Below are 12428 nucleotides of genomic sequence, written 5' to 3'. Positions count from 1 at the left end.
TGAATAATTTATTGATAAGTAGTGCTTATAACTATGTATCGGGTTATTGTTTAACTAAAGAAAATTACTACATGAATACGAAAAAGAACAATTAGAAACATGGTTATTCGAAAAATGCTCCTACAGGGATAGTTGCGAACATAATTAGATAGCTATTTTGCGCTTCATAATTCCTGAAAAATTGACGTCCACTGCACTTAATGCTGAAGACTGCTTATCTAAAATATGCTAAGGACAGAAATGCTAAATCCTTAAATGAATGCTTAATTATGGGCCCAACTTCTAAACCAACTTATTACATATAATTTTAAGATGTAGTCTTCATGAAACAATATATGGGAATTATAGAATTCAAAAATTATTTAAAGTATTTGATTTGGAAATGAAAATTCTCAATTTCGAATATACCAAATGTCATGCTTGCAGCAACTATTAAACATCACATAAGAAAATATAAAGAGGAATATAGTATTGTTCTAGAAATGATAAATAATTCCCTGTATGTAGATGACTTCTTCTATGGGGCTGAAGACGACGATAAAACTTTGTCAACTACTGCTGTAGAGATCTCAAAGATGCAACATGTACAAAATGAAGAGTAATTCTAGTTTTAAAAGGACTGTTGGCTTAAAACGGAATAGCTGTTGAAGAAAATAAAATAAATATAAACTGTTCAAAAATTTTGGGTTTGATTTGGCATATATATAGGAGAATTTGAAGTTATATGTTACACAATTCAGAGTTATATGTTACTCACTTCATGAATAACAAAGATATTCATTTAAAAAACTCTAACCCAAATTTAACATCCATTAGGATTAGTTTCTGTGTATGCAATTAGAGCTAAATGGGAATCTAGCTGTGACTGAAATTGTGAGGTATTTGACAAATTAAAAAAAAATTATTATTGATTTGGTATTCTGAAATTGAGGAACGTGAACATTAGTATTCCAAGTAGATATTTCTTGAGTGGTTCAATAATTAATACAGAAGACATTATTCTAATAATGTTTGCTGATGCAAGTGTCAGGGGATATGGTTATATAGTATACTTTCAAAATTCCAGTACTTTGGAGACTATTTCGCTTTATCCAAAAAACAGAGTAGTTCCTGTAAAGAAACTAATTCTTCGCTTAGAATCTAAGACAGTTAACACTGCTGCAAGAATAGCCAATTATATGAAAATACTTTTCAAAATCAAGGGATGCAGTATTCATTGTTTTAGTGATTCTCAAAATAGTTCTGCATTCAATAAAGGGTTCTGCCAAGAACTAAAATAATTTTCGACGATTCATGCTAGAGAGATGCAGAATTTAATGGCTACTTCTCAGAGGCAATTTTGAAATTGAACTGAAAATCTCACAGATTTTGTGCCCTGTAGTGCAAAACTGAAAAATCTCATGGGCAATAAATTCGGTTTCACCTTGGCTAATGCAAGATAAATTTATTATTCAAAAAGTTGAGCCTGTTTTAGATCCTAAATTTGGCAACTCTTTTTTGAAGAGCAATGAAAAATTTTATTGTACATTCATTTAATAATCAAAATGAATTTGATATTTTTACAAAATTCTCATTTTGGAATAAACCCAAATTTGTAGTGGCATGGTGTTTGACATTTGTGCTCAATGCCAATTCTTCAGCATTAAAAGTTGAAGGAATTTTAACTGTTCCTGAACTTGATAATACTATCACTGCTATTGTGCACTTAGTTCAGAAAGGTGAATTTAAAGAAATCTCGTATTACAAACAGGAAAAAATAGCGCCTGTAGTAACACAGTTTCTTTCCATCCCTTTCTTGTACAACGAAAATATTCTGCATGTTGGGGATAGGCTAGGGAAAAAAGAAAAACCCTTGAAAATTAAAGCCACCATGCAATATAAATAATAATTAAACATTTTCATGAAACTCACCTTCATGAGGTATATCACTTACTATTACTTCTGCTATTCATCAAAAATATTGGATAATTAACTGTAGAGATGTAGTATGCAAAGTTATTAGCAAGTGCAGAAAATCTTCAAGAATTGCAGAAATACTAACTACATCTCAAATAATGGCCAATCTTCAAGCAGCTCGAGCTGTGCTCAGCAGAATTTTTTTTCAAAAGTAGGCCTTGATTATGCAGGACATCATTCCTTGTGAAAATCCCACAAGGGGAGAGGAGAGAGACCAATCAATCTCTCTTCAGAAGCTTTTTCATCCTCAAGATTTTTTGCTCATCAGGGCAATTACAGGAAATGTTTTCTGATTGCAGAACTAATCTTATGGTGCAAATCATGAACTAATAAGATTTATGGCATGAGTTCTAACTTCTGAAGATTTCCCAAATCATATGGCACAAGAAAGCATCATATGGAAATTCTATGTTTCCTCTACCCTCATTTTAGGGAGTCTTTGGGAGAATGGTATTAAACAAGTGTAAAATAACTTGAAATAAAGAAATGAAGCTCAACTGCTCACTTCTAAAGAATTTCTAAACTTAATAATACAATTTGAATCACACTTGAATTTCAGACTTATTGTGGCTATCTCCAATGACCCCAATGATTTTGGTCTTTTGACACCTGTTTACTTCCCTATTGGGGCAAAATTAACAGTAATTTTTGAGCTTTATATACTCGATGATAAAATAATACCTAATGCACATTAGAAACCGATTCACAAATTTTTCAAAATAATGATCATCAAACTATCTTTTTCAGTAGCAAAGGCATGCAAAGTGGCAGAGACAAACCAAATTTAAACAATGGTGACATGGTTTTGTAAAAAGTAATAATTTACCACCTTTAAAGTGCTGCTCAGGTAGAGTGATTAAACTTTATTTAGGTGCTGATGGGAAAGCGCATACTGTAGACGTAAAAATATGAATGATGAATTCAAATATCCTTTCAGCAAACTTTTAACATTGCCAATAGGATGATATTTATTCTAAAGGTATGCTTTATATATCATGTAGCTAATCATTTCTGTATTTTAGTTTCTATATGGCATATTTTGCAATTAGACCCTTATAAGTATCTTAATAATTTTATTTTTCAATTTTTAATAATTGTAGCAGGATTAGAAAATTTATATTTTAATATTATCTATAATGTATCATTCAATGCTCGCTAAAAAAAAATTGTCTTTAGCAATATTATGCAATTCTTGATTGTAATTTTAAAGCTTTTGATCCGCAATTGTTCATTGAGAGTTTTAAAAAAATGGTAGGTGGAGCTATTGAACCACAGATGTTTCCAAATTAACAATAGTCATGTAAATCTATAGAAATACAGACATAGGTCTTGATGCATTGAAATTTATGTTGTTTATGTCTTACCTCCATTTCAGTAAAGTGTTTATGCTGTAAAATTAACTATCATTATTTTAAAACTTTCTAACCTGATAAGACAAAGCACAACACTATTTTCTGATACAATTGAGATAACTCTTAATCCCCTCAGAGTTGGGTAAAAAAAAAAATAATAATAATAAAAAAAAAAAAAAAAAAAAAAAAAACAGCATTCAGATGCAAATGACGAAATTCATTTTGAATCCCTCAAATGAAAAATGTGGTAAACCATTAAGAACTTATTCTTAGTCATGAACATTAATATGGAACAATTAATTTATAAGTATTAATGAGGAACAATGAATTTCTGAACTGATACATGACTGTGTGAGAATTTGGTAGTTTCGTACCAAGAAAATGTAAAGTGTAGTGTAGTGTAGTGTTTTTGATTTTCTTGGGAAATGGAGATAGGCAAGAGACAAGTGACCCCCAATGATGCATCTAGAAGTCATGAATTTTCATATGAATTTTGAAATCAATTCTACAGTTAGTGTTCGTGAACTATGCCTTAGGTTTCTTTTCCAGGTTTCGATTTTGCTAATATTCATCATGTCGCAGCATTGCCCTGCAGTAATGCTTAGAAAATGAATTAGACTATTATTAAATAAATTTATTTCTAAAAATTTGAATTACTAAAATTCTACTACTGAAAGCTATGATTTTTGTACAGCATGTCTTATTTTTTTAATCCTTCGGATTCTGTTCATTGTATCGGACATTAAATTTGACGTTTTGGGATCTGACGTGTCATCTTTTCCTGCATTCTTTTTAGATACTAACAAGGGGAGGGCACGAGGTTGAAAATTCAGTTCAGGATGAGATTTAGTATAAAGGTAGTACATATTTAGAATGTTCACTCCCAAATTAGTAAAGCGCAATAATCCAACCAATTTCGAAAAAATGCCCTCAAACTTTCTGCATAGCTTACATACTAATAATGAGTTGCCATTGCCGAGGTGCCAATTATTAAATAAATTGAAATAAATTAGAACAAAAAAAATTTAAAAAACCGAAAACTGCAAGCCCAGGACGTACTCGGGTCTTTGTTAGCTACGCCAGTGTCTTAAGCACTACATTATTCGTGCCTCGGCAATGGCGATCACTATTAGTATATACGCTATGCAGTAAGTTTGAGGGCCATTTATTCGAAATTGACCGGCTTGCGCTTTAATATTTTCGTCGGTGAGCTTTTTAAATGTATACTACCATTATACTAAATCTCACCCCGAAATGAATTTTTAACCTCGTGCCCTTTCCTTGCAAGTCCAACATCAATGATGACTCTTTTGAACTGGCACACAGTCTTGTATGTTTTCCTCTTTTGACATGACAAATAAAGTGTCTGTTTTCTCATATTACTTAGGCGTATTTTCTTACAACATGAGCAAAATGCAAACAATTGATTTTGCGGAACTTCTCAAACTCTTCAACAAAATCGAGATTGATTTTTTAAAACCGTCCAATTAATATTAAATATGGATTTTAAGCAGCTCATTATATAAACAAAATTCTCTAATCTGCTTTGAATAAGCTCACAGTTTCTCGAATAATAAACAATTCATTAAAATCAAATAGGGCAGACTAAACACCACTGCACTGCTTCCGCAGATTGAATGTTGTTAATCCCGCCATGGAAGTGTATTCTATTCATTCACACAGTTACAGAAGTCCCGCGCTTGCTGATTAGCTGCAATTCAGGAAAAGAACATATATCTCGCAAAACGAAACTGAAATGATTTACACAGGGAAAAAAAAGGGGCAAGTTTTCGCATCACACAATCGCGAATGGTATTGTTTCGTTTTGGGAGGCTATGACTACGATCTTATATTCTTGAAATCTTTAGATATCAGCATTTTTTATATGGGAAAAATAACTAAGAAACTTAAAAATTCCAGTATTTCCATGTTTTTATGAAAATTCTCAAATTCCCCTGCATTTTCTCGGTTTCTTTTTAAAGACGATTTTTAGATTCCTCGTGTTTTCCACGTTTTCCCGGCGGCGTGACCAACTTGTCAAAAATTATTTATGATAAATGGGCAGCAATTCTGGCTGGAAGAAGAGAAAAAATTTATTACAAATGTGGACTTTCTGCCAGTTGTCAGAAGACTGCAGCAATGGATAAAATGTTCATGTGCCGAACTTTATGGCTATTGATGTTCAATTTTCCATAGAAAAGTATGTTTAGTAATTAGAAGACAATAGGAAGGTGTTAAAACTACATTTGAATATAAACAAAGATTGCCAAAAGAAAAAAAAAATGTTGATTGTAGTTTCAAGAATATTTGAAATGAAATTTCTCATTGATACTGGTGAAATAGATTATTTCTCATGTCTAAAAAAATATATTACTTTCCAGCAAGATAATGTAATTGTAAATCTGTTAACTTTAACTAAAATAGATAAAAATATAAATATATTAGAAATGATTAAAAGTCAGCTATCTGGATACAAATGAGCGAACAAGCAAAAGTCAAAAACTGAATTTTTAGGGAAGCAAACTATATACGTCATTCTGAAGTAAGGCTCCGGAATATATATTAATTACCTAAAAAATTGGAATTAAATTATCGTAAAAAGTAAGAAAAGTATATCTTATTAAAATATTTAAAGTAAATGTGAAAAATTGCAAATAAATCACAACCTAAATTCTTTGAACTTTTCACAAATTAAAATTCTAGATTCATGAGTAGGAATTTTTAATCAATACTTTTAATCTGGATTTTTTTTCTTTGAAGTATACAAGAATACAAAAGCGAAATTACACAATTAAAAAAATATTCTAAATGCCTGCATTTTTCACATTAGATTGCAGCTCTCCCTTTTTTAAAAAACTGATTTTGGAAATCTCATGATTCAAAGCTACGGAAAAGGATCTTTCATATGTTACATAATTTATGTGTTATTGAATAAAATGATCATAACAAATGATATGAAACAAAAAATCATAACAAAGATCATAACAAACAAATCATAACAAATGATTCAAATTAAATTTATAAAATGTTTTAGAATTTAAAAGGGTACTTGTGCTCCACTGGTGAGTTTTTTTGACATAATTGTATGCCATTGGCAAACTTTATATCTTAACCGAATGTCATCAGTAAATATAGCCAAGAGACTAACATGAAATTTTTGCCCTTTAATCGTTAGTTGCAATAAATATGACAAGCTTTCCAATTAATCATTGGCCTGCATTTAATGAACTAATAGCTTTAGAAGCTATCATAAGTTCTGTAAGGTAACGAATCATACACTATAAAGAGAGACAACTTTAAAACAATTACTTTTAAGATGAATTACATGCATTAAATAGAAACAAATATCAAAATCATAAACCTCATTTTCATTTCATATTCTGAAACTTGTTAGATTTTATAGTTACAATCAAATAAAATGTTCAAATATAGAAGATAAAAACAGATTTAGAATAGACAAAATGAACAGCTTGAAAACAACATACTACAGAAGGTATATTATGTTGACACACTTTAAAACAAACTGAAATAAAACAAAAATGTAAAACAAAAAGCGCATAGCCATTTTTTATGATATAAATATATAATGCAGATGGTGTTTGAATTACCAGCATATAATTATAACAAAGTATCATCTAAGGAAATTGCAGTACCTTCTCCAAGAGGTTCCCCAGTATCGTCTTCAATGATTTTCTTACCTAAAGATATTAATTAATCTTTAGATACTTTACTGGCAAATAAATATTTTTAAGGATGAAATTGGCTAAATTTGAAAGTACACAGATGTAACTGTGTTATTGATACTAAGTGCACCTAAAGTCTTTAACAAATTAAATTTAGAATCTATTCAACAATATAGAAAAGTATAGCTTATGTTAAAACTCTCCTCACACTATGTGTATGCATGTTTTAACAAATGAAAAATAAATTAGTTATGAATCTTCACAAAGATTATGTTGCAATTTAAAAATATTATGATAACTCAATGCAGAGATAAAATTATTTCACTAAAAGAAATTATTAAATATTTATTATATCTTGCACAATCCATAATCAAATCTCAATGCATGTGTCTTAACAATAATCTAATTCAATCTGTACACCAATAACATAGAGTATGGAAAAAACTAAATGGCATGCTATATTTGTGCAATTCTTGTATAATCCGAGATCCTGCAAACCTCTTACGTAAATAAAGCAGCAGAAAAATATATCAGAGTTCACGACAATTATTGTACAAGTAATTCTATCTTATATAGTAACACAAATACATATTCTCAAGTAAATAAGCACTTTAGCATGCGTACAATCATTTAAGAGGAAAATTCAAAATTTTCCTTTGGTGTCGCCTTTCGAGATATACTCACTGATTTCTTCCAACCATTTCTCTCACTGTTCCTCTCTTTAATTCAATTGAAATTGTCATAATTAATTATAATTGTTATTTATTTTTATTATTCATAGTTTATTCTTTGAATGGCAACACTGTATTATTTTTTACTGTATGGCAACATTGTTTGAATTAAAAAATGATGCTGTTTTTTTTAATCCAAAAATGAAAAAAGTATCGTTAGTAAAAGGTTGAAATCACAAAATTATATTGCGGTTATTTTGATTTATTTTAATCTAGCTTAAAACAACGATTTAGTTTACGGGATGATGGTATTATGAAGTATTTATTAAGCATTATGTAATATTTTTTGGCGTCTGCGACCGGACGTTGTTTTGAGTAAGAAAGATTGACGTTTATTTACTTTCGCATTACAGAACTTGGGATATTAACAAAGTATAAGAAGGCTGTTAGAGCTGCCTTTACTAGAGCAGTTTCAAATTTACAAGTTCTTTTGGAGACTGAAAACCCAAGTAAACATGAAATTCAAGTGCAGTTGTCTGTAATTGAGGAGAAGAATTCCGAGTTAAAGAATCTGAATGAACAGATAATGGTGCTTTAATTAGATGGTGACTCAGCAGATTTGGATGCTGAATTATAAGTTGCCGGAAATTATGATGTGAAATTTATTGATATTCAAGTAAAAAGTATGTCAATTTTGAATTCGTCTTCATTAGAAAATGAAAATAATGATTCATGTTCGGAAAATAAATATACAAGAAAGTTTAAATTACCAAAATTAGAATTCCGAAAATTTGGCGACGGTATTAAAGATTGGTTTCCATTTTGGAACCAATTTCAGAAAATACATGACAATTATCAGATATCTAATGAGGATAAATATGAATATTTAATACAAGCTACTGTTAAAGGTTCTAGAGCAAGAGAAGTAATAGAAAACTTTCCGCCATTAAAAGAAAATTATTTGAAAGCAGTAGAATGTTTAAAATGAAGATTCGGTTGTGAAGATATTTTTGTTGAGGTATATGTCAGAGAGTTACTACAATTAATTATCTCAACAAATCAGACTAAAAATATTTTTCTTATTTATATGACAAGCTAGAAGCTCATTTACGGACACTTGAAACGTTAAGAATCACTACAGATAAGTGTTCCTATATATTATTTCCATTAGTTGAATCATGCTTCAATGAAGAATTTTTAAAAGCTTGGCTTTGAAATTCAACTTTTACTTCAGTTGATGATTCAAAAGCTCGGTTAAATAGTATGATAAATTTTCTTAAATGTGAGGTTGAAAATGAAGAACGAATTAATCTTGCAGTATCAGGATTTGGTTTATTAAAAAATGATGATTCAAAAGTTAATAATTTTACAGCTAAACCAATGAGAAAATATTCTAACGATAGAATTACTACTGCGTCAGCTTAAGTACTTCAGCAGTAAATTTAAGAAAATGTGTATTTTGCAATGGTAAACTTTTAATTTCAGCTTGTTATTCTGCTCAAAAAATGAATATATCTGATAGAAAAAAAAATATTTAAAGAAAAAGGTTGCTGTTATGCATGTTCAAAACTGGGGCATCATATTAAATCATGTAGAATAAATTTACACTGTATCATATATGGTAGTAAACATCACGTTTTAATATGCAATAAATTAAATATAAGTTCAGAGCCTCCAAATGGGCAAAAAAATGTAGCAGAAAATTCTTCTAATGAAAATTCAAATGTTGCTATGACTAACATGGAGGATTGTTTACCAAATGTTGTTTTACCAATTTTGAGAATTAAATTAATTTCGGAATGTAAAGAATTAGAAGTGCTCACCGTATTGGACATTGGATCACAGCGATCATATATATTGAAAAAGTAAGGAAAAGATAATAACAAATGGGTTGTGAAAGTCAAAACAACCCATTAAATGTTACTAAGATCCATTCAACGAATATTTCCTTTGGAAGTACCACCTAGTGAATTAACAGGCTACTCCTGTTCAATTGGAAAACTCGAAAATAAAGAAGATAATTCTTTTGAGAATAAATCAGTTGATCCTGCTTCAGAACTGACTGTAATACGGAGTAGTCGAATTGTGAAAATACCTAAAAAGACTGAACTTATAGACATTTTACTAACTTTAGTTTTCATGAATAATTGCAACATTAATAGCTTTATTCGGCAAACTAAATTTTTTACAAAAAGTATATCAAATTAAGATTGTAAAGCATGTTGAGTTGTTAGCAACTCAAGGTGGTTAATGTTAAGTACTGAAGTTGTCATAATTAATTATAATTATTATTATTTATTTTTACTATTCATAGTTTATTCTTTGAATGTCAACATTGTATTATTTTTTACTGTATGGCAATATTGTTTAAATTAAAAAAAAAAAAATGTTGTGTTTATTTAATGAAAAAATAAAAAAAGTGTCTTTAGTAAAAGGTTGAAATCGCAAGTTTATAGGATGATGGTATTGTCAAGTATTTATTAAGTATTATGTAACAATGAGCAAAATTAGGAGCCAAACAATTTTATCAGAAGAGAAACAACTTTATACTGCAAAAAAACTTCAGTGCAAACTGCATTCTCATATATTAATTAAATTATTGATTTTATATCTGATTTTGAACTGTGTCGAGGACATTTGGTACACTTTCCATAATTGCCCAGTAACAAAACTTTAAACCAAACACATTCTCAAACATAAAAATAATAGGATACTAAACAAAAAAATATGGATGGGAACAAAAGGCAGCAGATAGTACCAACTGAACATTGCTCACCAAGCAAAAGGTTTTTCCCAGTAAAATAGACAAAAACAATTTGGAGTCAATGTAAAATTAATGAAATTAATTTAAGTAAAAATTAATGAAGTTTGTAATCTATTTTTACCTGCATGAAGTTTGTTGAGGATCTGCCTATCGCATAATAAATGAACATAAAGCTATGAAGATAAATTTTGTTTCAAACAGAACAAGTGAGAATATTTGAAAAAACGCCGTACTTCTAGTGCAATTAGCTAAATCATTGCCTTTAACAAAAATGCATCTAGGGATTGTAATACCGGTGTACCGGGATACTGAATACCGGTATTTTGAACCATTTTTACAATTTTGTACTACCGGTATTCACAAGTTTAAATACCGGTTTTTAGGTATTTACTAGAAATCCTTGAAATTGTCTCCACTACATGTTCACGTGATAACACTTACATACATGTGAGGGGAAAAAAAAAAAAAAAAAAAAAAAAAAAAAAATTTGATCTAAAAAGTATCCAATAGGGAAATCCAAGGTCAAAGGTGAATATCGGATATGCGCTTATCGTTCCGCGTCTCACTCCTTTTAATGAGATGGAATCGTCGAAATGTAGATGAATAGTATGTGAATCATCCAAGAAGGAGGGTCAAAACTATCCTATTACAGTTCCGAGCAATACTGCACACGCTCAGGATTCGTAGTCTGATATTCGTGTCTGTGAAAACAAGGTTGTAGTTGTGAAGAAAGGGCGTAATATTTCGATATTTTTTAAATTGGTGAGTTTGTCATTCACATTGTATTTGCATATCATACTTTAGGGATCAAAATATTTTTTCAGATTTATTATATATATATTCATAAATAATAACCCATACTAATGAATAACTTTAAAGAACATAAAAAATCAGTTGATAATACTTCGGTTTGGTTTCATTATTTATATGATGAAAAGAATATGATGGCACAATGTAAAAAATGTTCAAGAGTTATTAAAGTGAACGGAGGAAGTACCAGCGGACTCCATACACATTTAAAAACGAAACATGATACAAATTTGTTAAAGAGGAAACAATCTAATTGTGATGAAGATACAAATTTAAGCGCAGTTTCTAAGGCGAAGCCATCAGAGATTTTAGATTATTTTGAAAAAAGAAAAGATAATTTGAATGAAACTATAAGTAAAATGACAGCATTAGATGGTTTGCTATTTCGAGTGTTTCGCACTTCTACTGAATTAAGAAAATCACTATCCGCCAGAGATTTTAAAAATCTACCAACATCAATAAACACTATAAGAAGAACTGTTATAAAATTCAGTAATTGTGTTCGCAATTCTTTGAAACACGAGCTATTACAATTAAAAGTAAACGGTGAAAAACTTAGTCTTACATTTGATGAATGGAGAAGTGTAAGAAATAGAGGCTATTTAAATATAAATATTCATTCAGAAAAAAAAAAAAAATGGAATACAGGACTTGCACATGTCTCGGGAAGTATGCCAGCAGAAAAATGTGTGGAAGTGCTTAAGTCTAAAATAGTGAAACATGGATTATTATCCCTGAAAGAAGATATTGTATCCATAACAACTAATGGAGCAACAGTTATGAAAAAAGTTGGAAAATTGATTGGTGCAAATCAGCAATTGTGCTATGCTCATGGAATTCAATTAGGAGTAATAGATGTATTATACCAGAAAAATAAATAACAGAAGAATCCAAATACTGTGGATATAGAAACTTCGGACTCCGACTTTGAAGAGAGTGAGAGTGATATTGACAATGAAGATAATGACAATGTAACTGTGAAGACGATATTGCTAATGAGGTTGAAATATTAACTCATCAGAAATTGCTTCCTATAAATTATGAAGTTCGAAAAATTGTTAAGAAATTTAAACGTTCCTCTACAAAAAAATGCCATACTACAAAAATATATACTAACTGAAAATAAAACAGAATATATGTTAATATTAGATTCTAAAACACGTTGAAACAGTTTACTCCTAATGATGGAACG

General features: G+C 29.8%; 1 protein-coding gene across 9 annotated transcripts in view; it reads right to left on the bottom strand.

Moving 5' to 3' along the window:
* The window catches only part of LOC129959082 (striatin-3-like), a 173061-nt gene that overhangs the window by 50734 nt on the left and 109899 nt on the right, over window positions 1-12428 (bottom strand). For all 9 annotated transcript variants that reach the window (XM_056071887.1, XM_056071888.1, XM_056071885.1 and 6 more), the window contains one exon: window positions 6962-7006. In XM_056071887.1, the coding sequence (XP_055927862.1) occupies window positions 6962-7006 (45 nt within the window). The remainder of the gene's footprint in view (window positions 1-6961; window positions 7007-12428) is intronic.

Source organism: Argiope bruennichi, chromosome X1, assembly GCF_947563725.1.
Source record: "Argiope bruennichi chromosome X1, qqArgBrue1.1, whole genome shotgun sequence".
Classification (NCBI taxonomy): domain Eukaryota; kingdom Metazoa; phylum Arthropoda; class Arachnida; order Araneae; family Araneidae; genus Argiope; species Argiope bruennichi.
This window is presented reverse-complemented; position numbering and strand designations above follow the sequence as displayed.